Source organism: Lethenteron reissneri, chromosome 21, assembly GCF_015708825.2.
Source record: "Lethenteron reissneri isolate LAM-NWPU_2019-01 chromosome 21, ASM1570882v1, whole genome shotgun sequence".
NCBI classification, from domain to species: Eukaryota; Metazoa; Chordata; class Hyperoartia; order Petromyzontiformes; family Petromyzontidae; genus Lethenteron; species Lethenteron reissneri.
The window spans coordinates 4,819,894-4,847,367 of NC_083799.1; the positions used below are offsets into that span (position 1 = coordinate 4,819,894).

General features: G+C 42.8%; 1 protein-coding gene across 1 annotated transcript in view; it reads left to right on the forward strand.

Moving 5' to 3' along the window:
• Nucleotides 1-25,947, forward strand: part of LOC133345093 (POU domain, class 6, transcription factor 2-like) — a 41,934-nt gene extending 15,987 nt beyond the window's left edge. Inside the window, exons 4-12 of the mRNA XM_061555567.1 lie at nucleotides 1,179-1,282; nucleotides 2,113-2,305; nucleotides 7,896-8,152; nucleotides 13,513-13,653; nucleotides 14,486-14,548; nucleotides 15,105-15,323; nucleotides 21,656-21,782; nucleotides 22,526-22,694; nucleotides 23,096-25,947. Coding sequence (XP_061411551.1) covers nucleotides 1,179-1,282; nucleotides 2,113-2,305; nucleotides 7,896-8,152; nucleotides 13,513-13,653; nucleotides 14,486-14,548; nucleotides 15,105-15,323; nucleotides 21,656-21,782; nucleotides 22,526-22,694; nucleotides 23,096-23,567 — 1,745 coding nt within the window. The 3' untranslated portion in view covers nucleotides 23,568-25,947. The remainder of the gene's footprint in view (nucleotides 1-1,178; nucleotides 1,283-2,112; nucleotides 2,306-7,895; nucleotides 8,153-13,512; nucleotides 13,654-14,485; nucleotides 14,549-15,104; nucleotides 15,324-21,655; nucleotides 21,783-22,525; nucleotides 22,695-23,095) is intronic.
• The last annotated feature ends 1,527 nt before the right edge of the window (nucleotides 25,948-27,474 follow it).

Here is a 27,474-nt window from a genome sequence, read left to right on the forward strand (position 1 = left end):
TTGTTTATAAAGTTAACACTTAAAACGTGTATTTTTCAGGAGGTGACAGTGGTGTAGCGTATTTATTTATTGTTCATGCGAGTGCTTGGGTTCGGGGAACACTTCATCAATCTGACATTGGGAGGTTGGGCAGTGGCAAGTTATATGACTGTGGAGTTGGTGTATTTTATAACCATTTTTCACTTGTCTCTCTGAGTTGGGGGAATTTCTGACAAAAGAACAGAGAGCTTCAGGGCCTCCTCCACAAGAAGTGTGTGCGTGAAGTTCATTAAGTAATAGATATTAGAAATGTGTACAACCATTGGTACGTTTAATTTATTATTCATTCTTACACCCATCGCACCTTTATTTGTGCACCTACAAAATAATAACGAATTGTGCATTGTAAATATAGTTTAAACTCTACATTATGCAGTAAACAAAACTCATACGTGCGTGTTTCACCGGAAAACATGTATACTCAAGCGCTGGTGTGCCAACAGAATGACTCATCTGCGACTAAGAGCGCGTTGGTAATTTGCTTCCTTTTCTTGCGCTGTCTTTGAGCCCCACGAGCCACGCAGCATCCTGTGATCCAATTAACGTTCTCACAAAGATGCACGGATCCAGGCTCAGCGCCAATGACTACTTTGTTGCAAGAGCTTTGCTAGTCAAGTCTATTTAGAATCTCAAATGCCGTGCAACTGCGTTCTAAAACGTGACCGAAAACAAGTGATGCACTTGTGTGGTAACAGGTTTGGACATTTTGCAACATGTTCTTTCTTTTTGGGAGAAAAGATAAAAGAAAGTCAGCTCTTGGTTGGACCAAATGGAGATTTATTCTGACCAATGGAGAGAAAATTAAGTGCACTTTTAAGTTGGCACGGCCCGATTCCGATTACCTGGGACACAATGCGTGCATGAATAATTTCAACCGACCCAGTAATGGGAAACCCTATTTCACGGTGCGCAAGGTTTTCCCCGCAAAACAGCCAAAAAAAGTTTACTCGTTTTAACGTTATTAATTTAACCAAGTTACGTGCCAGCGTTGATATGATGCTGCATCTGAAAACGTGCCACCCAATCGACCAGTTGCACTCTAGTGTCGTTCTTATTGTTTCATAATACGTCATCTGACAATAAATGTTGTCGGGTGAGGTTTGCTTAATTGTGCACCTGCCTTGTGGTCCGTGCTGAAGAGTCAACGGGAACGCCGTTCTTGCCGGCAATGGGGACGGCCGAACAGCGGGCATCGCCAGCCCTGCAGCACCTGGCCTGCCAGAGCGGGCCATCCCCCATACAGGTAAAGGTACAGCCCTGCAATTTCTTGCTAATGCCACTTCTTGCAAAAGGGACTCCACTACAGGGAGTTCTAGAGATCCTCCTCAAGATGGTATTTGGACTAAACTTTGATTCTATCCAGACATTTTTGAAGAGGTGGGAGTACCCACACTTTACCCCACCACACGCTACCTGCTGGTCAACTGTGGTTTACTCGTTTATTCTGCTGATTCGACAGAAGTGGTGAGATTCAAGAAACTTGTGCATTGTTTAAAATAACAAAAAAAATAGTTTTTGCTCTATTTTCTACATCAATGTACAAGTTTACAATCAATGTCACAATACAATATATAGACAACTGCAGAGTAATTGTTGCCACCGGATAACTGTCTGGCTGCCTTCCAGCGTATCTCTAGTTCCTCAGTGATTGTGAGATGCAGTTTGTATGAACGACGCGATATAAAATTAATCATCAGATTTTTCATTTTATTTCTTTCAACAGGGGAGTTGACAGGGGAGTTTATTTTGCATATGCTGTACGAACACAAACATATAATTGTACTTTTTTACGAGCATTTGTTAAATATTAAAGTTAACATAATGACTAGCATCGTTAGAAGTATTTTGCCACAATACTATTGGAATCGCATTCAAATACTGCTGCCTAGATGTTTTCCGGTCGTGCATGATGTCGACGTGGAGCAAAACATTGGACATCATACCGAACAACACTCGGTTCAACCAGGAAACATTGGAGAGGCTATCACATTCAAATATTTATGTGGAATACGGCATTCGAAAAAAAAAACAAGTTCACTCCCCTGCCGTCCCTGATGTTTTCTGTGTCGAAAGCTCATGACTCCGCTGCTGTTACCATTTGGAATGGCGGGGGTGGGAGCCGGTCTGGGTGGCGGTGCGACGAGCAGAGTGGGGCACCCTCAAGGCTTGGTTCTCACACTGCCCTCACCTCGGAGCCTCACTACCACAGCAGCAGCAACATCCAGTGGCCTCTTGGCGCTACCGCTACCGCTGCACAGCCTGCAAGGTACCAAAGCCGTCACCACGTCAAAGCGCCCTAAAACACTAAATCAATGTGAAGTACGGAAAATACGAAACGCAATATGGAGAAAAATAATATCTAGCAAAACCAGAAGAGGGGTGAACTACAAAGAAATGAATTGCGTTGAGTGGTGTATTATTACGCAACGAATATAAACCATGACTATTAAGACTTGGAGATATCCCAGGAGAGGAATCTGGAAAATTAGACAATGGAAAAACCAGGACAGGTGGTAACCCTAAATACCAGTGTCACTTGTTGTCAGTCTCACAACAAACGTAAACACCACCCTCACTAGTAATACCACTGCCATCCCTCATTAAACATTTAATATATTGCTGCCTTTGCTGGCCAATGGTATTTTGGTATTTTGGGCCTGTGCTGAGCAACCCCAATAAAAAAAACTGCCACCACCTCCGTCATTGCCGCAACAACGTGGTAGTAAATTCACAGTATCAGATTGTCAATTCATCTTATGATATATGGCTACCTCCATATGGAATGCAAATTGTTATGTGCTCAAACAAATTGAAGTACAGCTTTGACCGTGTGATGAGAGATGTTTTGAGCACTGGTCTCAAACAAAGCATGAGACAAACATTTCGTACAATCTCAGCCATGTTTACTGAAAGTAGCTCATACTATGCCAGTCCCTGTTTTTAAGCGTGGTTTCTTGCTTATTAGGTACTCATAATTACAGGGTTGTTTTATTTCGCTTACTGTACAATGGATTAATATTATACATAATAGGATTTAAATGTGTTGTGTGTATATTCTATGGTCTTAAATATTGTTGAATCGAACAGGAATAGCAACAAAAATGCATTAGTGTTTCCATCACAGTGATAACATTCTCATGCCAGCATACCCCATATGATGGGAACTGATTTATATATCATTCCTTGCTTGTTAAATCTGATCAATGGGTTCTCTGATCCAATTGCCTAACAACTAAATACAATCCAGTTCAGATGATGGGGATAAGATTTTAAGGCAAGTATGCAATACTGCATTACTCAAATAGTTGATGTATGTTGAACTTCAGATAATAGTAACAGAAACATGTGTAGCTAGCAGTCATGGACTATTTCAACAGACTTGTTAAGGACTTAGTTATTCATTAATGTATCAATTAAAATAGATTCTTACGCTCACAATCCTTGCATCAGATCAGACACATCAGAAGTTTTTATGTAGGATTTTATTGCTTTTTTATACCAATATAGACTCGATAGATGAATCCCACGTTATAGTTTATAGATTCATATTACTGTAGACTCAATCCAGTCACATTATAGATGCTTGTATTGATTCACATCACTATAGCTATATCACCTGTTTGTATTTTCTCCGATTAGCTGATGAGAATGTGACCTGATATTGGTCCGGTCAGATTGCAAACCCTGTGCTATTGGACCAATCATCCTTGAATTTAATTATTCCAAGAAAGTAGGTTTAATAATGGCTGTCGGTGACATATTTTCAAAGATAAAAAAAAAACATCTGAAATGCCACCTTAAGGCTTAAATATTGTTGAGTGACCTTTAATCACTAAAATCCAGCGACCACGTTGTAGTCCATTACTGTGCATTCTAGAGCAATTACATACGTGCACAAGTGACAGCAGAGAAGCAGCCCGTACAGTTGTATGCATCAACGCTAAAATTAATTGGCTGTTAAATGCCAGTTTTGATTGCCATATATACAGCAGCATGGTCACAGAATAACACATTGGACTGGTGCACATCCCTGGAGGGTTTTGTTCTGGAAATGGTCTTCAAGGACAATAACAGGTTTGTTTCTAAGATAATTATCCATGGTCATGCTGGAATGTAAGCGCATCGTCTATTTCTGTAATTTTTCAAAATAAAAAATCTTCATTTGCAAATTAAACTGTATAAACAATGGTCAATTAAGTATTCATAATATAACTTTTAATATAATTAATTAAGTAGTATTGATTTATAGACATTGCATGAAAGCACAATACCATTTAGGACATTTTAGTGAGTGATAATTCTAATGTGTGTGTATGACAAATGTACAAGTCTACAAGTTATATCATGGTAGAGGCATAATCTGTCAGACACACCGACACATTTAGTTTAAAACGTCGTACTCAGTTTGTAAATGTTGTGGCTTGGCTCTCCAACACACCGGTGTGCTGTACTCGTGACGAATTGGCATGTTATGTTTACATAACAACCCTTACTAGTTGGCTGTGTCGGGTGGTGGCGAGTTTTAACGACACATTTATATTTTTACTGCTATCTAACCCAAAAACCTCTATTATGGAGAGACACGTTTAGATTCAGCACAGGAGTGAACATGATACACAAAACGGACAATGAAAAACCAATACTGTGATACTAGAAGTGTCTGTGTATGATACAGCTTATAATCACAACCCATTACCTTTGTTGAAATGCCATCATATTCATGCAACATAATTGGGAGAAGATCCATGTTTTTTAATTAATTTGTTTACTTAAAGTCAAGATCTTCACTAGTGCTTGCGTTTGTGTTCCTTTAATATAATTTCTGATGTCACATGGAAAGATTTGGCTTTTGCTCTAGCTTCATCATAACGTGTGTTTCAAATCCACAAGGGAGTGCATTTAAGTACTGCTGCCAGCAGACTGCAATCAGAATCAATTATGATGCTTGATCAAAACTACACTACTTGAATGAACAAATCAGTTCAGGAGGTAGGTGTAGTGGGTGTGATTGAATGTTATGACCTAAATCTATTACTGCTATTCATGCTCCAATAACTTTGCTGTGAAATCGATTGAAAGCTCGTCTCGGGCACTGTACAGGTAAGAACCCTCTTAGAGGTTTTGTATTTAATTCTCAAGGGTCACCCTCGTATTCGAGACACAAAATTAGGTCATTTATGACAACCACTTAAATAAACAAATATTTAAACCAAAAAGTATACTTTTTCCAATTTAACATCATCTCTATGGGCCATCAGCTGGTAAAATATATTCCAATGAACTGAAATTAATGGACACAATCAAATTACCCCATACATACTTGAAATGAAAATCCTCACGCTGCAGGAACAGCAGTGTTCAGCATCAAATTGTGATTGTTGCTTGTGAATAAAGTCTGCAGAGTGGAAAGTATTGTTTTTTGTATGACTTTGATCTTGAATAAAAATTTGCTCCTGTGTATATCAACTCTTTTAAGCATGCTAGAGTTATTTCCATTAATTTGAAGCTGTCGGTCAGGGAGATAAGAGATGGCTTGCCATCCATCATTGACAATCCTGCTGTATGTGCCTGATGCTTTATAAGGCGGCCTGCTATCTAGGGCCAGTGAAAGGTACGTTTGATGCCTACAGTTCACATTTCCAACACATGCTGAAAAGAACCATATTACTACCATAATATTGAATGGATCGTGATTCACAACCGAGCCCCTCAACACTTTTGCTTCAAACAGGTGTACATCTACACGCAGAGCCGTGTGAAGAGATGCGATTGCTGTTTTAGTAATTTTTTTTAAACAACAAAAAAATATATTGAAGTGCAAATATTTTAAATGTATATCACGTGGGGCTTTTCTGCGTGAGTTCCGAGGAGGAAATAGAGCAATTCGAGAGGGGGGAGGCTAACAATGGGCAAACCCAAACATGTACACACGACGGCACGGCCTCCACATCCCACACGGCGCCTCGCGACCCTCTGCGTGCTGACCCCATCTGTCTCAAAAACCCATTTTACAGCAAGTGTGGCGGTATCGATTCTTTTTCCCCTCCAACCCCCTATTTTGTGGGTATAAAAAAAATCACCACGGGAATAAATTATGCATTGGGCTTTGGTGTGCGGTGCGAGGAGTGTGGTCCTGACAGGCGTGGGTGTGGCGGTTGGGTACGGCTGTAATCACACTGTCTCCTCCGCTCAACGTGACGGGACGATGGATCAATCCCGTCACACAAGCGCGATCGCCTCCATGACACGGGTCTCAGCCACAGCAATGACCGCCAAACACAAATAAGGGCTTCCTGTGGGATTTTTTTCCCACTGCCCACCTTTGGATGTCTGTCCCTAAAGGAGTTTCAAACAAAACTTTCGCGTCTCTAACTATAAACGCAATGCCTTGTACAAAAACGTTATGACGTTATTGTTTATATTTGAATTGTTTAACTTCATTCTGTTGTACCTTGACTATAATTGTACAATATTGTACGGTTTTATGAAATGTGCAGACGTAAAATGGGTTTTAATTGTACAGTTTATTTATTTTTGTTTACCAAATTTGGGGATTAGCGTAACGGTGATGGAAACTTTCTATAAGTTTCGTTGGCAGTGCAAGCACGAGGCAATATCTCGAGGCGATATCGGACCTTCCTTCTGCAGCCACTGTGCACTGAATGCTCATGCAGCGGCGCGTTTGCACATGATGAAATACGCAATGATCCCATTACGAGTGATGTGCTGACGATCTCGCCACCATTAAAATTGTATTTCGCTTCAGAACTATCGATTTCCCTTCACGTTTGGGGCAGCTTAAACAGCGACTGTCAAGCCGACATCATAAAGCAACCGTATATCATGGCCGCTGTAAGACTTGGGCAGAGTGCCTTTAATGGCTTTGCTCAAAATGCCACTTCTGCTGAATGCACTATAATGGTTGTAATTTTGATAAGGCGTTTTTGTCATTTCCGTTTTTTCCTGTTCAATTCTTTTCTTTTCTTCTCCTGAATATTGTATGGCTGCAATAAAAAAAAGTTTGCAGAATAACAGCCAAGGTAAAGGATGCAACTGAGATGCTGCACACTACGGAGATGGTGTGATGGGGTCATTTTAATGGAAAATGGTGTAACGAGGCCTTCATCCAGAAGTGGATAGACCATGGCTGATGATAAAGATGATATATTTTAGATGTTAACATGGAAATGCATATTTTGATGGGTATTAATATTATCTCTGAATTCAAAATCTCCATATCGACGAATGTTAACATCTTCATGTCTCAAGCACCAATGTATAGTTTATAGATTTTCGAGAGTCATCATCACGATCTATGGGCAGATAGGCCGCAGGTGTTTGCTGCATATTTCGTTATTTGTTTCCACTTTCCCTGAGAGACATAAGCCTTTTTATTAAAAAAAAAAAACTATTTCATACCAGATAAAATTAAGGAGATGCATATGAATGATTTGCCCATAAGCTTTTGTCATGAGGTCCATTTGCTGAAGAATTGAATATCTCCAAAACAAACATTATTGATAAACCATTTTGCTTTAAGTATTTTGAGAAATAATTAGCCACATAAGCAATAATTAAAACACCACAAAAGGGTTCTTGAAAGATGGATACACACACAGACGTCATCAACCATGATAAATACACTGCTGGATGAAGACCTGCCCACGCGGTCTCCATCGCTCACAATCCTGCAATGCAGCAATCCACATGCACTAATTTCATCACTCCATCTTCTTGATCGAATTACTCTCGGATGCGTTCCATACAAAGATAAGTGAATGATGATGTAAAGGAGTTAAATTATACACTGTTTAAACGTACCAATACAGGTAGTGTAACGACGTTTTCCATTGCAGCTACCTCCTCTCTCAGTACGCACCTCCAGCATCTGCACCAGCTGCAGATGCTGCACCAGCAGTCACAACAGAGCACCCCTCTGAGCTTCCATTCCACTGCGCCGCCTATCGTCGGTGCCCTTGGGCAGCCCTCTTGCAGCCAGGATGGCGTCCTGCCAGAGACCCACAGTCACTCGCTCAGTTGCATCAGCAGTGGCGGCGGCAGCGGAGGGACATGCCCAGTGGCCGCAGTGGAAGACAAGCTCAAGTACAACAGAGTAAGTTACCAAAACCCGCGTAACATTCACACAACTGGCATGGCTTGCCGTTGTGGTGAAGGAAATGCAAATTCTTATCATTAAAAAAAGGTAAAAGTGCAGCCCTGAAATATCTTGTTTATACCACTGATCATGGAAGGGCCTCCACTCGAGGGCATGTGATCTACTTTTCCACACTGACCAGAGGTCTTGGAAGAGATTGGAAACTCTATGCTTTAACCCCACCAGACGTGACCTGCCGCTTGACTGTTTTCTCTTAAGGCGATGTTGTTGTCTATTGTAGCACAGGAGAACAAAAGGCCCACAGCAATTTCCATTATTAAAGAAGGAGCTCTTAAAGGTAGTTTGTAATGTACTTCTCTAAACAAGGAGACATAAAGCAGAATGGACCATTTTAGATTTATCAGGAATATTGGGGATGACTTATGAGACTTAAAGGTTTATTTTTAAAACTATGAAAGAGCCAATTTCATGTGAGAAAATAAGGTTTGCATGAGAGTGATGACCATAAATGTTTGAATAAGAGCTACATACTTGCATAATATGTCTGCAGTGGTCTTACACAGTATAAAGTACTATAATAATCTTATTCACACTGTTGATGGGAATGGAGACTATGAGGACTATAGTGGCAGCACTTATTAAAACAAATGTTACGTAATTTCACTTCCTGCAAATGACATTTGAGAATGCAGGAGTGTTAATTTCTGAAATGTGATCACTTTGTATAGCTAAAAATCTTACAGCAATACTAAATTTGAAACTCGTTATTGTATATAAAAAATAATCAAAACTATTTTAATTTTAGCAGGTAAGCTCACTAAACTTTACATATTGTAGATCTTTTTCAGAAATGACCTGGCAACAAATGATAGCTCATCGATGTGGCTTATCATGTGAACATGAAGAGCAGCCAAATACCCGAAACGCATGTTTCTAAACGTGGAGGGAAAAACCGAGGGACCCCTGGAGAAAACCCCACGTGACCACAGGGAGAACATGCAAACTCAAAATCGAACCCACGACCTTCAGTATACCAGGCGAGATAGTTAACATTTCACCACCGTAGCACCCCCTTATATAAATAATATAAAAGGTAGGGCATAAAACTACAATGATAGAACCTGAAGAAATATTCTTAGGTTTTTTTCGGTAAAGTCACGTAGGTAAAACATTAAAATTAATAAAAGTAAAATAAAATAAAAATCACGACGTTTCGGAGGCAACACAAGCTTCCGTCTTCAAGTGGAACTGTCACAGCCACAACAGCTGTATCAAGTAAATGAGAGATTGCAGGAGCTACCACTCCGTTTATATAATGGTTGGAGAGGGGGGGGCCAAGTACAGCACACTTTTTATTCATATGGTAAGGTGAGGCTTAAGACTAAGAATAGACTGCATAACAAAGGCTGAGCCTTTGTTATGGAGAGGTACGGTTTGTGACTCAACTTGTGACAAGGAGAAAACAACTAAACATGGTAAACCTGTAATAGTTGTCTGTCAAATAAGATTGGCCAAATAAGTGTAGTTAAATCTTTTTTGCATGGTTGATCACATCTTTCCAATGATTACTCAGTTTGTAACCATCATCACGGTTGAAATGATGTCTGTGTTTGTATATTTGTATGGCTTCGTGTACAAACCTTTGATGGTAGCCAGGAGGTTTGCAGAGAACCTTGGTCTCGGAAAAGACAATTTCATGAGAGCCCACCGAGTTGTAGCAATGATCGGCAACGGCCGAAGAATCAGTTCTGCCGTGTTTCAGATCTGACTTGTGCTCGCGGACACGATCAGAAACATGACGTTTCGTTTCTCCAATGTAGCAATCACCACAAATGCAACTCAATTTGTAGACTCCAGGATACTGTAAGTCAGGAACGACATCCTTCACAGATGGAATCAGATCACGGATTTTATGCACTGTACTGAATCGGACTTGGATCTTATGTTTGTTTAGAATTTTGGAGATCTTTTTGGTCACGCCTGCTATGTATGGTAACGTGATAGTTTTGGTCGGAGTTTCATGTGGCTGTTTCTGTGTGGTGGGAGAAACAGCTTGGCGGATAGTGCGGTCAGAGTATTCGTTCATCCTGAGGGCCCGATGTACATGTCTTAATTCACTGGCCAGGTGGTGTTGGTCAGAAATGTCATGGGCTCTGTGGTATAGCGTTTTGATGAGAGAATTCTTTTGAGATGGGTGGTGGTGGGAATCCGGTTTCAAGTAGGAATCTGTGTGGGTGGCTTTCCTGTAGACAGAATGTCCCAAGGATCCGTCAGGCCTCCTCTCAAACAGAATATCAAAGAATGGTGGTTTACCGTCTTTCTCCACTTCCATGGTGAATCTGATGGATGGGTGTCTAGAATTGATGTGGTCTAAGAAGTGGTTCAATGCTGGGAGGCCATGTGGCCAGATGACGAAAGTGTCATCCACATACCTCTTCCACAGGGAAGGACGCAGGGTGGATGTCTGGATGGCGTCTGATTCAAACTTTTCCATGAACATGTTAGCTATAACTGGTGACAAGAGGGAGCCCATAGGGGTACCCTCATTCTGTTTGTAGAAGGTGCCATTCCAGGTAAAATAGGTGTTGGTGAGGCAATGCCTAACCAGCGCAGGTACATCAGAATTCAATCCATGTTGGACTAAGTCCTCAATTATTGTTAGGGTGTCCGGTACTGGGACTTTGGTGAACAAAGATACTACATCATGTTTAGTTGTTTTCTCCTTGTCACAGGTTGAGTCACAAACCGTACCTCTCCATAACAAAGGCTCAGCCTTTGTTATGCAGTCTATTCTTAGTCTTAAGCCTCACCTTACCATATGAATAAAAAGTGTGCTGTACTTGGCCCCCCCCTCTCCAACCATTATATAAACGGAGTGGTAGCTCCTGCAATCTCTCATTTACTTGATACAGCTGTTGTGGCTGTGACAGTTCCACTTGAAGACGGAAGCTTGTGTTGCCTCCGAAACGTCGTGATTTTTATTTTATTTTACTTTTATTAATTTTAGTGTTTTACCTACGTGACTTTACCGAAAAAACCTAAGAATATGAATCCTTGCAGTCACGAAAGCTTCAAATCTAGAACCTGAAGAAAGTTGAGAATGCAAGTTGGATCTTGAAATGCTTTTTAAAATACCCAAGCAGCCTAATGCACACTTCGACGTTGCTATCATATGTCAGCATACTGCCTTAGAACTGCAGTAATATTTCGTGCACTCTTCTCCTAACATGTATATAACTCCAAACCAGTGTAAATAAACCTTCTCCCTTGACACCCGTTCCTCCCCTGAACACTTCAGTTCCAGAAATCAACATGCCCAATGAGCAGTCAGGGGCAGCATTGAGTGTATGCATTTGTACCTGGCATGGGCCTTTCTAGTGGCTATTTTCCCTCGAATATATTTTATCAGCCAATGTAAGCAAAAAATCAAGGCCACTGCCAATACGCCCCAAATTCTGTTGACTGACTTGTACATTTGGTAAAATGTGTGCCGTCACAATTCGCTCTGAGAGTTCAGCACTGTGAAATTGCTACCAATGCTGCTTTGGACCCACTGTTTTGGAATAAGAAGCTTAAGAACTATATTTGCTCAGCAGTTTGTTCCAGATGAAGGCTCACTTTTTACAAATGCATCTCATGGCTGAAAATCCAAGTGTAATTTTGCTTGCATTAATTTAATATTGATATTACACTATAGCAAATGCTACGGTCAGGTAATGTTTCAACCAGGCCAATATTAAATGAATACAATCCGTACTCATATTCCCTCTGACCACTGGCGGAGCCAGTAGGGGGGGGGGTGGCACGTGCCTCCCCCCAATGATCCGATCGAAATGAGGGATTTCGATCGGATCATTGGGAGGCACGAGCCACCCCCCCCCCCCCCCCACTGGCTCCGCCAGTGGTCATAGAGGGAATACGAGAACAGATTGTATTTATTTAATATTGGCCTGAAAATACTGGCTCCGCCATTGTCTATGACCAATTTAATACTCGTGGGATAGAATAATTTTTTTTTTTGCAATTGTTCATAATTACTTAAAGTTGCCATGTTATCTATCTCATTAATAACAAAAAGGTATATGATTAATTGATCAAAGTGTGCTGAAGGGATGGTTAGGGTACCTATGCCTGATTAAAACCCTCTTTGAGCTTAATGACAACCAAAGGTATCTATTTAACTGTACCAGCATTCGCCAAAGTTCAGCTTATAAATTAAACAATACCAACTTTAAGAAGTACCGAATGTAAACGTCATAATGGATTTATGTAATATACATTTGTCTGGGTTAAGCACCGAAGCAGTCTGAATACATGAATATAGAAAATAATTAGTTACATTTAATGCTCATGTTTACACCTATTTGCCACGAAATAGAAGGTAGCCCAGAGGGAAAATTGTTCGTGGAATCTTTCAGTCTGAGAAGCAGAATGACTGCACTAATTCGTCACTATTGGCCCAAGTACCTCCTTAATCTTCATATCGTGACATTGTAATATGAAACATTTCTCAAAGGGTGCCGACTTTACTGTTGGTAAAAGTTGTTGTTGAACCGTGTTTAATTAAATCTGATTTAATTTACTGACAACATACATGATATATATCCTAGATGTTGTCTCTATTTAATTTAAAACTGCCATTAAGATGACTTTTGAGGTATTTTGGCATCCTGATCAACGAGATGTAATTCAACATTTGTTTATATTAATACCGTTATCAGCAGTGCTGCAATCTGTGCTTCTACTGGGTGAGATGGTTGACTTAAACAGATGCTTCATGGTTTTAAGAAAAAACCCAATTTTCACTCTTTCAAAACCAGCAATTCAGCAGTCTTGCGCCTTTGGAATTGCAAATCTATATCTAAACTAGACTGCAGACTGAGCGTTAGTCATACATTATACGTAAAAAAAACTGATAATTTTCCCATTGAAGTATATCTGCAGATTTTCAGTTGTGTCATGCCATCTGCACACAGGATCCCAACTGGCCAAGCCAGAAGCTTTGATGAATATTTCAGATACCGGTCACGAGAGTGGTTTAATGTGCCATTCTTTCGGACCATCATCTGATCAAAGTCAGCCGTAACACTTCTTCTACTTCTGCAATTTCTCTTCCCACTTGGGTGTTGCCGTTTTTGTTTGAAGCCAGAAGAGTAGCAGGTTTATAATCCATCACGCTTACAAAGGGAATTAAAAACAATGTCAGTTAAGAAAAGGGCAATGTTGAAAACACATCCTTGCCAGCCCACTAATTAGAAAGTTTGCAAATCCCAGAATCCATTGTGAGCAATGTATTTCACGTTAATACGAATATAATAGTATTATGACCTGTGTTTCATGGTAACACCATCTGTCAGTTGCTGGCCAGCCAGATAACACCGTCGGCTATTGCAGCGATGGCTGCCAGCTTCACTCCATCCTCCAGCCAAATACTGGCGAGCACCCTGCCCTGCCTGGCGGGGCTCACTGGACAACTGGTCACCACCGCTGAGGGCCAGGTGTGTGGAGCAGCAGCAGTGTCAACAGCACTCATCCCAGCCCAGACACATACTACCTCCCATACTCATCATCATCAGCCATGATCAATCCTCTGGTGGATAAAGACCTCTCCAAGCCATCACTATCTCTCAAAATTGCGCAATGTAATAGTCCACCTAACACCTGAATAGGGGTTGGTTTCCCTCTTGTACCTGACTAACAATAGCATAAGCATGGTTACAAACTTGTCACCTTTGTTTGATGATGCAAGTTATTTTATGATGCTGCATTGGTAGTGGTGCACGAGTACAATTGACAAAACATCTCCACACATACGTGAACAACAATGCCTTAAAATAATAAAATATAATCAGTGAAGTTTCTGGCAATGGCCTTTATAGCTCATTATTATAATGATCATCATGGTCATTCTCAAGATCATCAATCAATAATTATCATAATCAACTAATTGATCAAATACAGATATATTATGGACGTACCTGATTCTTATTCATATTCCTTAACTTTCGAGCTACAGCTGTAAACACATTCCCTCCTATGCTCAACTTAGATAACACTGCATAATGGCATACAACCACCAAGCTCAAGTGAGTGTCCCACTGGGAGAAACATCATAATACTTGACCATCACCAATACTGCACTTTCCAAACTGTTGGGTTTTTTCGTTTTCCAAAGTAATACTCTTATATAAGCGCGCAACTTTATCTATCTGTAATGAATGCTGTCTTTTCGTCGTTTTCATGCAGAGGGCGCTGCAAACCTACGCGCCCCCTGCATGAACGACGGAGGCACAGGGACAGACGTTTGATTATGTTGGAATCGATCTGCAGATGGCGGTCTTCTCGCACGGCCAGCTCTATGTCGCCTTATCTCGATCCCGCAATCCCAAACAGGTGAAAGTCCGAATCGAACCGAACCCCCAGCAAGGCCATCTACTTAATGACGAGAGAAAATTCACACGAAATGTCCTTTCAATTAAGTCTTCCAGATGTAAAATAATATAAGCTTGTAATGAAGAAATAAAATGATCTAATTCAAAACATAATACAATTCAAAGATGTTTCATTTTTCAACTTCAAAACAGGAGCATCGGATGCTTGCGTGAATGCGTCATTCGTGTGCAATTTTTTCGTGACTTTACTGGCCGAAGGCCGTAAATGGTTGTGAGGGGCGCCACAGGTGCCCCCGAACAACCCCTTGTATTTTAATAAACTTGCAAATGTACAGCACACTCCAAGAGCAAACACAAAAGCACACATTCATGCAAATTGTGCCATGTGTGAATGTAAGGTGAGCTAAGCAGGGGGGTGGGGGGGATGAGGCATAAAGGGAGATGGGGCGTGGGGGGGAATCTAAGGTAAGACTCCCTTGATAACAAATATCCTCTTTTGCTGTGTTTTTTTGTTAAGAAACATGTTTACTTACAAATGCCACCATTGTGAATTTCAGATCATCGGAGCCATCCCCCTGGTAGGAGGTGCAGCTGGCACTGCGGCTGGCTCAGCGGGGAGTGGGGTTATGGGCGGCCTGGCGGTGCAGTCCATGACCCCACAGATCCTGACCAATGGACAGGGCCAGGTGGTGGCCACCGTCATCGGCAACCAGATCCTGCCCGTGCTCAATCCACAGGGCATCATGCTGTCAGCCATCAAGGCCAGTCAGCAGCAGGTAGGCGTGGTTTCATGACTGAGAATGTGAATGGAGGAGTCACGGAAATTCCTCTGAAAAATATTTACTCTCATAATGTCATCATCCACAATCAGTTTTGTCAGGACAATAAATATTTAATATACACACACGCACCATGCATGCCTATTCAAGTATCATTTATGTATTTGGTAACATGTATCCTTTACAATATATACACCGTAGCGTATGCACATCTAGAGAAAATAAAACACTGCACTCACAAAGTTTCCGATATACGTACGTGTTTAGCAGTATTTATTATATAAAAATAATAACATGATACTGTTGCCAGTGGTGTACAAGTGAAACGACTCCAACAGGTTGGTTGTAGAAAAGGTGTGAGAAGATTTTATTATCTTCTGCAGCGTGCGTTCATGTAAATTTCCACCATCAAAGTGCCCCGAGCCTTCCCTGATCCTCTTCTAATCTCAGCTTGTTACCTGTATAAAAGACACCTGGGAGCCAGAAATCTTTCTGATTGAGAGGGGGTCAAATACTTATTTCCCTCTTTAAAATACAAATCAATTTATAAAAATTTTGACATGTGTTTTTCTGGATTTTGTTGTTGTTATTCTGTCTCTCACTGTTCAAATAAACCTACCATTAAAATTATAGACTGATCATTTCTTTGTCAGTGGGCAAACGTACAAAATCAGCAGGGGATCAAATACTTTTTCCCTCACTACATCTGACGTCATTCGTCTCCCTCTACCAAAAGCAAGTGAGCTTATTCGTAGGTGCACTCTTTCCGTCAATAGGGATCCATGTTGCTCGTTGGCCTGTTGTTACTGCCGCGCCTGAGGGAGGGGGCGGAATAGGTGAGAGAACTGGGGTCTACAACATTGACCCCAGATGTGGCGCCACATCCAGGCAGTGATGATGAAGTGGCAGCGAAGATGACATGTAATGTGGCTTAAGATGGCTCGGATGTACGAACCATCGACGATGTCCCAGTTGAATCCGCACACATTGAGGCTTTAGCACATCCACAATCCTAACAGGCCCTTGCCAAGAGCGATGCAACTTTGGCGATGTGCCTATCGGAACCTGAGGACAATGGAGCCATGCAAGGTCCCCCACCTTGAAGGGAACCGGAGTAGCACATGCCAACCTCCGACGCTCATTCGCACCCTTTTCCGCAGTCGATGACGTGAGAGCAGCTGTACGAGCCTCCTGCAGTCTCTACAAGGGCAGGCGAAGAGCAGCCGACCAAGAGACCAATGTGCTTGGAAGTTGGACTAATTGACTGTCAATGGGTGGCTCTGGTTCTCTGCTGTACATTAAGTAGAATGGTGAGAACCCGTGCATGCATGTGGAGCCAGGCAGTAAGCCGCCAGTATACCTCGTATATGCATGTCCCAATCTTTTTGGAAGTCTGAAACAACATGACATAACATATTGGACAATGTGCGATTCAGTCTTTCCACCATGCCATCCGTTTGAGGATGGTAGGGAGACATTTGGACCTTCTTGGTACCCAGTATGTTACAAATGTCCTGCAGTAGTTTGGAGGAAACTTTCTTTCCTTGGTTTGTAAGCAGCTGTTCTGCCGCTCGCTTGTTCAATGCATACCCCTGCAATGAAAGCAGCAGTCTGCTCGGGTAAGGGCCATGCCATGGGCCAGTGGGTAGCATATTCCAAACCCACCAACAAATATTTGTTCCCCTTTGTGGTGCGTGGAAACGGGCCAAAAATGTCCAATGCAATGAGCTCATTTACCCGTTTTACTGTAATGGACTGCAAGGGTGGTCATATGGGTTGAGTGGGTGGTTTCCGGCTAATGCACTCCAGGCATTCCGCTACCCATTTCTGCACATCTGCGCCATGCCCCACCAATAGTAATTCTGTTTCAAAGTGAAGTGTCTTTCGGTGACCCAGATGTACCAAGCGGTTAACGTGGATTTCGTGGAATAGTTGTTGATGCAGAGCTTCTGGAACTACAAGACGCCTCTGAGACTTGATATCCCAATACATAAGCAATCCGTTCCACACAATGAAGTGCAGCTCTGGTAACGCCTCCCCTTGCAGTGTGCTTGTCTCTGTCCGTTTTCATAGCACTCGCAAGGAGCCATCGGTCGATTATAGCATGATCCATTCAAGTGTAAGTGCCAGGTGACAGTATGTTGGAGCCATAGCGTGACCGTCCCCTGTAGACTGCACCGGCGCAAGTGGACAACTGCCAGTAGCTCCCTGCGGGTTACACAATAGCGTTACTCGGCCGGAGACAGCACGTGACTGAAGTAGGCTATGACCACCTCTACTCCATTCTGCAATTGTGACAAAACTCCCCCGATGCCTACATCAATCGCATCAGTGTCAAGAATGAATGGCAGAGAAACATCAGTGTATGCTAGAGGCGGAGCCTTTGGCAACTGTTCACGCAAGGTAGTAAAGGCCTTCTCTTCGGCCTCTCCTCAGTGAAACCTCTGTTTTTTGGCAGTCAGTGCATGCAGGGGCTTGGCAATGCTCGCAAACTGCAGCACAAAGCAGCGGTAATACGACACAAAGCCAACAAACCTCGTGACCTCGGCATATGAAGTTGGTGTCAGCCATTCCCTGATGCAAAGTGTTTTCTCTGGTTCTGTGGCAACTCCTGTGGCGCTAATGACATGTCCAAATAACGAACGGACGACTGCACTAAGTGACATGTGGATGGTTTGAGCATAAGCTGGGCAGCACACACTCTAAAGAAGACCTGTCTCAGTCTATCTTAGTGCTCCTCGAAGGAGAAGCCAAAAACAATCATCATCCAAATATATGGCATTTTCCCTTTTAAGTCCTGCAAGCACCAATTCCATGAGTCTCTGAAACATCACCGGCGCTGTAAGTAACCCCATGGGTAATCTGTTAAATTGGTAAAGTCCCTGGGGTGTTCTGAACGCTGTCTTTAATTGGCGTTCAAAGTCCAGTATATCCTGGTGGAAGCGCACGCCTTGCTCCTCCGAGTACGCTCCTATGTTCTCCTTGAATTTATAAAGATGACTATCAAGAATTTGGACTTTGAGGGACATCCTACAGCCCATTGTGCCATCATTCTTCACCAGAGTCTCAAATAGCTCCACATAGTTTTCAACCTTTTGATTGCCCAGGAAGCCACGAACCACTGTGGAAAAGCTGTTCCAAACCGCTTTCTCCTTACTAGTGAGCTTCTTGGGGAATTCATTGCACTCCAGGATCTTCTTTATCTGTGGTCCGATGAAGACCTTTGCCTAGACAGCTTAGGGAAGATGTCTTGAAGGGACTTCAAGGCTGCTGACTCCTTATCTACAGCTCTGATAAATTGTTTCATGAGGCCCAATTTGATGTGCAGTGGTGGAATCAGCACCTTCGGGGGTCCACCAGTGGCTCCCACTTGACGTTGTTCCTCCCCACAGAGAACTATGTCCGCTGTGGCCAGTCCTGCCTTGGTGTCCCTGCTGTCCCAAAGGCAGGGAAAGTTGGTAAAACCACCTTGGAGACCCATCAGGAATGCCACCATTTTGAAGTCTCCGATGACCTCCCAGCCGTACTCATCATACTTCAAGGCGTCCAGCAAGGTCTTGATACTGTTGTAATCCTCTTTGAGGTGCACCAAGTGAGCCAGGGAAAGAGACGGGTACATGTTACCATTATTGAGCAGCACGGCTTTGAGGCTTCTGGATGAGCTGTCAATGAAGAGGCACCACTCATTTTGGTTACAGGTGATTCCAATTGCCTCAAACAGACTGGTCACATTGTGGCAGAAGCAGAGCCCATCTTGACGGGTTAAGAAGCTGCAAAAAGGTTGGTGACACTTCCTCTGATCTGCGACTTGCACACTTTCATCCAACAAGTTCCACTGCTTGAGCCTAGCCATCAAAAGTGCGGCATTGGACTTGGTGAGACCAAGATCTCTGATCAAGTCGTTGAGATCTTTTTGGTTGTAGTATGGGTTCTCTCCTCAGCTCCACCTCTGAAATTGTCATCTGGATCTACAATGTCATCCTCGCTCTCTGAGTTGCTGCTCTCTGAGTTGCTGCTCTCCTCGAAAGACGGCTGCTCTCTCTCCAGAGGAGTGGGTACGGGGAGCTCATGGCAGTGTGGCACCGGGGCGATGGCTGAAGGAAGGTCCGGATACGTGATAGCAGGTGCATTCTTGCCAATCCGACGTTTGGAAGGGTCCACCATGCAGAAGAAGCAGTTGCTTGAGTGGTCAGTGGGTTCCCGCCAAGTTCTTGGGATAGCGAACTTCATGGCTCTCGTTTCCCCTCTGTACCATCCTACAAAAATACATTTATTTCACCCATGATTAATGTGTAAGAGATTCTCGAAACATTTTTCATATATATTTTTTCCAATAACATTGAAAATTGTAAAATATTTTGAAAGAAAAAACTTTTACAATTTTTTTTTTACAAATTGTGTAACATTAAATTCCGAGCAACAATTGTCCATCTTACCTTCCAGAGTTTTTTGCATTGCTTGCAAGTGAAATGAGGTGCCCAGAGTTTATCTTGATCCCCGACAGGCATGCCGAAATATTCCTTATAGGCCTCACACATCTTAGCAGATGCTTCCACAGAGTACTTTTTCGCTCTTGTTTTTGATAAATTGGCCGCAGACATAGCAAAATGCGTCTGCCAGATGCTTGCAGCCTCTTGATGCCATCTCAGAAAAATGCAGATATGTATCCACTTAGGCAGCTGGAACTAAACTGGTGGGCTTAAGGCCCCTGTAATTATACTACTGTAGTGAGTTCAACTGAGTTGCAGACGTACTCTTTGGAGGCAACACATTTATGAATACCAACACAAGGGGTAACTGCCCCTTAACAAGATAGCAACCTAAGGTGGTGGACCACCAGGCTAACTACACTAATTACACCGTAACTAGCTACAATGGACCGGACCACAGCTCGGGTCCCGGTCCATGTGTTGGTGACTCTGTAGGACGTAGAACGTAGATTCTTCAGGATGAACAACAGCAGTCGGTCCCTCTTGGGGACCTGGTTGATATCGTCTGTGGCATGGCTGGCCCCGCCACGACCACCTTCTGGAATCCTCGAGCAGGATCTTGACCTGACATGTGACCACCCCTAGCCCCCACTTGGGAGCCCTGTGTAGACTTAACCGGTCAAGTGTCCTCTGGGGTCAACCAGTGCCATGGCCTATAGTAACCCCATTCCCTTGGCCGGCACTCTCACACCCTATCCTGTAGGGCAGGGGTCCCCAACCCCCGGGCCACAGACCAGTACCAGTCCGTGGCCTGTTAGGAACCGGGCCACACAGCAGGTGGTGAGCGGTGAGTCCGCGCGTGGCCCGCCCATTATTTTATTTACCACTTCCATCCGCGCCTCTTTCCTGCACTGTGCACTTGTCTCAGTCACAGTTTTGGTAAGCCCACAAGCTAACCCTAGCAAAAATGAGTTAAAAACAAACGTCGCTGGAGAGCTTCTTTGAAAAGGGGGAAAGACCCAATGATGAACCCCCCCCCCCCCCCCCCCCGGTCAATGAAAACATTGTCTTCCACGAAACCGGTCCCTGGTGCCAAAAAGGTCGGCACTGCATGCAGAGCGTGGTGCCATCCAGCACTGTCAGTCAGCGCTCACCGAGCCCCTCTGGGGCTGGTACTGCACCTATATATATGTGGTGTCCGCGATATTTATACATCGCACGCCGTGCCTCTCTAAGGCCGGCATTACACAGTGACATCCGCAATGTCACTACACTGTTATTTATATTATTGTAAAGTTCTAGAATGTTCTAGAAGTTACTCCAAGTTTACTCAGCACTGAATCTATCTGGAATGTTCTGAAAAATAGGTAAATTTCAAAATATAACTGTCCTGGTCACTAAAGCAAAGTTGGTGGGGAATAATAGCCATTTTATGTACTTTTGAGGCATAAGCAATTAGGAAATAACATTTACAAAACATTTAACATGAAATTCAACTTCCGTCACGGTACCCCAATACCCCCCCTCTCCTGCATAATGAATAGATGTTATCAATCGTCTTAACTCAGCCTAGCATCCGCTCCCCCCCGATTCCACACGGCACCCCCCCCCCCCCCCACCTTGGCTCCTCCCCCCTCTTACCCTATATAGTCGCGTTTCTCTATTAGCTCTCTTCACTTACTACAGTGATTTTGGCTGTAACAGTTCCACCTGAAGACGGAAGCTTGTGTTGCCTCCGAAACGTCGTGATTTAATTTAGTTGTTTTCATTTATTTTAATTTATTTAAATTTTTTACCTACGTGACTTTACCGAAAAAACCTAAGAATATGAATCCTTGCAGTCACGAAAGCTTCAAATCTAGAAATGTATGTTCATGTTGGTGCTGCTGCTAATTCCAGCAACTCCAAGGGCAACACAGGAGCCAAGTTTCCCCGCAGCACACCCTGATGGTCGGACCGAGCCAAGGATCCCCAGTCCCACAGCCTCTCTCCCCAGCCTCGCCAAGCATTGGGCCGGCAGTCCACAGTGAGTTCTCATGCACTGTTCAATAAACTAACACGTTCCTTCAGAGTGGGCAGGTAGGAACTTGGTTGGACAGCGCATTCGTGCGATCCGTGTCACGCGGCGCAAGCTGCGTGGGGCGGCGTGTCACGTGGTGCTGAGCCCGCCCGAAGCGCTCTATGAAATACAAATCGAGGGCGTGGCTATGCACGACAGACAGACAAATAATTCCTGGTGGGCAGTGTGGAACTGTTGTTCCTACCTGTATCAAAACTGTTAAACTATGTATATGTGTTTTACCAGGTAAGGCCCACTGAGCTAGATAGTTATTATTCAGAAGCGACCTCGCCATAAATGATAGCCTAATGAAGTGGCTTATTTTGTGGAAATTTATAACAGCCAAATACTTTAAACGCATGTGTGTAAATGTGGAGGGAAAAACTGGGGGACCCGAAGAAAAATCCATGCGACCACGAGGAGAGAGACATGCAAACTTCAAATATACATGCGTCGAGGTCGGGATCGAACCTATGACCTCCTGTATACCAGGCGAGGTAGTTAACATCTCGCCACCGTGGCACCCACAAAGACGCACCCACTCCTGAAGGCTGCCGTTACACTACAGGAAATTGAATTAAGCAATCAAAAAGCACACGATAGAACAATAAACAATGATCTGTAAGAAGGAAACTTCAGAATCTGCAATATTAATAATATTTTACAGTAATGACATAATGCACAAATTACCTGTGTGTGTGCATGTTCAGACCCCCAGGGTGCTTGCAGCGATATCGACAACGTGAAGCTGGAGGAGATACGCGAGTTCGCTCGTGTGTTTAAGATCCGCCGTCTCTCGCTGGGGCTCACGCAAACACAGGTTGGACAGGCCATGAGCAGCACCGAGGCGCCCGCCTACAGCCAGTCTGCCATCTGCAGGTAACTGGCATGTAATCTTGCCAATTTGCACCATTCTCAGAGAAACGGTTCATTCGGTGATTTAATTGGTAAAACATCATGTGAAAGCTGCAGCAATGATGTGATATTTAACGCTACTACAATACATTTTTCTACATCGGATTCTTCCATATATCCTATTTACGTGAGTCTATTAAAATTGTTACAGTGCAAGCAGCCAAGTGAGACTCTCTTCTCTCTCCGACTCCCGGCAGAAACGCCCTCCTCATGCGAGCCGACGTGTTCCTGCCGGCCTTCGGAGCAAGAAGAGGAGAAGGGATTAGCGATGGCTGGCCTCTTGCTAGAGATAATGCTAGCACTACTAGCACAGCCAGTTCCACACCGCCCATCAAAATGAATCCCGGGCTTTTATGTCCCGCCAGGTTCGAGAAGTTGGACATCACACCTAAGAGCGCGCAGAAGATCAAGCCTGTGCTTGAGCGCTGGATGACGGAGGCTGAGGCTCGGCAGCGCACCGGCCTGCAGAGCCTGAGTGACTTTGTGGGGAGCGAGCCATCGCGGAAGCGCAAACGCCGCACCTCGTTCACGCCTCAAGCACTGGAGGCGCTCAACGCTTACTTTGAGCGCAATACGCACCCGTCTGGCCAGGAGATGACGGCCATCGCCGAACACCTGTGCTACGAGCGCGAGGTGGTGCGCGTGTGGTTCTGCAACAAGCGGCAGATGCTGAAGAACACCATCAAGAGGCTCAAGACTCACGAGCAAACGTTGCCCATGCCGGACAATACGTTGGTCGTGGCCCCCGTGGAGCCGACCATGGATGGGGGTGACTCCAAACCAAAGAAGGCATACACCTCTCGCCCGTCATCGAGACCACTTCCCCCCATGCTGTGAACAGAGGCGCGTGCGCAGCTTGAAGAACCGTCGAACGTGCACAGAAAGATACGCAGCACTCACACTCTCGGTGCTGTGTGCTGCATTGTGGTGTAGAGACCAACTTTAAAAAAGTAAATTTATAGACGGGGCATGCTTTATACCGTATTCTTCATATTCTAATAAACCTAGAGGCAATCAAATGATAAACACATTTTATAAGTTTCACGTACCATGTTCTTACAACACACATTAACTGAACAAAAGACATTAAACACATTTGTGTCATGTTGGCAGATACTAAAGGACAAAGCACCTATCGCTCTTAGCTACCAGAAATGGCATTGCATTATGCCATCAAGAGTGACCTATGCTTCTCATTTCTATGCATAGCTTTACCTGCAGCTAAGCATATTTTAGAGGAAAACATATGACATACACATTTTATCCCAGCGACTTAGATATTAAGGATATCCTCGTTTATTTAAGGAATAATTGACCATTATTGTGAAGCAGTATAAAATATATTTTTGGTCTTTTTTATATTGTATATATGGGAGGGTACCCTACTAAGATCTACCTGTGAGGTATATCTTCACTGTTGCAGTGTGCAAGCTTTAACATTACAATTGTGTTGGTGAGAAGTTTCGAGCCAAAGAAAAGTCTAAATAAACCAAAACCAACATCACAATGAGAAGCCACAGAACAATCTTAACTCGTTTACAAAGCGGTGTAATGATTCTTCACGAGAGGATGCTTGCGCACCATTTTGGTCAGTTAAACATGAGCTCAATATCGCAGAGGTTGTATTTGTATCAAAGGGAGACCCCGTGACATGAAGAGTGTAACATTCATGAGAGCTTTAACCAAAAGAGTTCGTGTAGTTTTGCACATGAAATGCTACCTCCGTAGCATTGAATTCATTTGGACTAAAGTGTTGTGCTCTGTGCAATCATTGACCACGCAAAACGAACTTCACGAGACTATGTAACAAAACATGTTTAGCTTTAATAAAATGTCTACAAGAAAAGCAAAACACAGGGCGTTAAATACCTCAATGCAGCCTGTCCTTCAATTACGTACTGTATCACCAAAAATATATTTATTTGCTCTTAAACATAGTGTATTTTTCCTGAACGGCAGGTGGCTCACTGCAAATTGACTGTTTATACCAAGGAGGAGATTGCCTTTAAGGAACCGAAAAGTAAACCAAAAACGGCCCGAACATTAATGCAACTGTGAAGGAGTACGATTATTGCCGTCCAGTACGTTTTGGGGCTGTACCGCGTGTTGTTTGGCACGGTGTCCAACGTTTCGCTCCTCGCTCAATTGAAAACTTCCTTTTAGTTTCTGAAATCAGAGCTGTACAGCCCAACCGTGAAAATGCACACAGAGGAGATTGTGAATATTGATCTGCTCTATGTGCTCAGTGCTAACATACAGCGGTGGGCTATATTTTGGAACAGCTATTTAGATATTACGTGTGTTACAGTATCGTATGACATTTGTAATCCTCTACAATTTCTAATTTGATCATTGTAATAATATTTATAAAGTTGTATAATATTTTGGAAGTATTTCCTTTGAAGTACCTAATTACCTAAATGTGTGTGTATATATGATGTGTTAATATAAACATAGGCAAATAAGAAATGTAATTGGAATTACTCTGAGCTGTGATTTTTAAAATGTTAATACCAAAGTGTTGCTCTGCATCCAGGAGATGTATACAAGTTAAAGCAACCATTTCAGTATGTTCTGTCTGAAGTAGTTTATGGCAAAGCTTGCATGCCAAAAAATAGGCAATTAATGACAAACAATTTCGACGTTTGCCCTTCTTACTACGGCACGCAAGCCAAAACAATGTTGTTTTTAAAGTAACGTAAATGTATATGTATGCTGAGTCACACGTACAAAACTTGTGAGTAAATTTATTGAATTAATGTGACCTGAAAGTATGTTGAACTTCTTTTGCACTGTACGAAGCCAACCACGCGAATCTGAGTTGCGGGGTAAGGACAACTAAACACAAAAAGTAGTTCTAATAATATATAATGTGTGGTGCCAACATTAGGATGATACGCGCGTTTTAAATGTCTCACGTTTTGTTCCCCGAGGTATGCTTGAGTATGGCGTGTGCGTGCGTGTGTCTGCGGTTGTGCACCTGTTCGCGTGTGAGAAGAGTATTGTATACGTGAGCATGTCGTACGGCATGGAATAATGTAAGGTCCCAACACTCCCCAAGTGTACAGAGTGCACATTGTTCACTGGGTTGAAAAGGAACCAAAGCAAATTGTAGATTAGATTTGTCATTTTACGTAATTACATGACTGTAATACTGTGTTTTCAATCTAGTGATTTTAACAAAAATACCATAGAGCATTTGTATAATAAATATACAATGGAGAACTCGTGTGTTCTTGGACAGTCTTGCTCATAGCGCTGCACTCTACATGTCAGATCTGAGTTTAGATATTTGTTGTTATGTCATTAGTGCTGTTTACTGCTGTTTTATAAGTAGCTTTAAATTTCCTTTTAAATTCAAGATATAGCAACGGCAGGAAAAAAATGTACTTGCACCTTAACATATTTCCCATATCCCATCGTCCACAACGCATGGCACACTATGTAACTAAAATCAATTCAAATTGGTGTTTTATTTTTTTTACAGATAAGACATTTAGATGTTTTTGGTTGATACTTAAAAAAAACCCTGATAATTGGTGTAAATGTATTTCCTACTTAAAAAAAACCCTGATAATTGGTGTAAATGTATTTCATACCCCAAGTGTTATATAGTTAGCAATTTTTGTATTGCTTTATCGAGACTTATCATTTGTGAACACTACATAACGATGCACACTTCTTGTTACGAGTGCTTGCTATTATAAGTTTTGTGGCACAGCTTATTATATGACAATTGACAACATGTAGCAGCCGTTTATAATGATAGCATTGATACTGAGGCACCAGACAAATACAAATTATCTCTGGCTGCAGTCCAGGCTGCAAGAAGGAACTCGGAGTAATCATTGAAAAGTCCCTACACCTTGCGCATCGCTCCTCACTGGTTTCCATGGGTACAAGCACGGCGTAACTTTTGTTCACAAGGCTCCTGTTATTTAATTGTTCCTTGTTAAGCCTGGCCACAGCATATCGTGCTACATTTATTGTAAAGGTAACATATGTTGGTGTGATGTGGCAAAACTTTGCGTCCCTGGTTAGGACATTGGTCAGTATCATACGGCACGGTATATATTATTATGGCATAATGCTGTCTTACAATATCATATACCATAGAGCAGAACATGAGGCCAGTGACATGCAATCATGCATGATGGCACTTACCCGGACCAGCCTGTATGAGGTTTCGAACACCTGGATCTTTGCCCTTTTTTAGGTGGGAATGCCTGGAACTGCCACTGCTGGTGGGAAGCTCCGTAAAGTCGACGAACGTATGACATGTATATATATATGCTGTTGTGGTTTATATACGCTTTCTGTGCCAATATATCACATCATAGCACAACCGCTGTTGTGACATGTGACCTCGTCACGTGCAAGTCCATTCCTTCACCCATCATAGCTTCCGATGCAAATGGCAAGCCATATTTGCACAAGAGATATACTCTTGCCATCCAGGTTGGCTTAACATGCACGGCCTGATAACATCTAATAAAACTGAAAACTCGAAGTATAATATAGGAAATTTTAAGTCTTATGAAAACTGGTCTTATCAGGTGCTAAACGTTAGGCCAAAAATATTGGGTCTGTTGAAGACCAAAAGGTGGGACATCATTGACTTCTGCTGCCCTTGCTATACCCTTTGTACGACTTGGCAGTATTAAAACGGTGCACATATTAAAGAATGAATAAAGAATTGAAAATACCTTTTAAAAAACTGACCTTGACTTTTAAATGGTTGAGC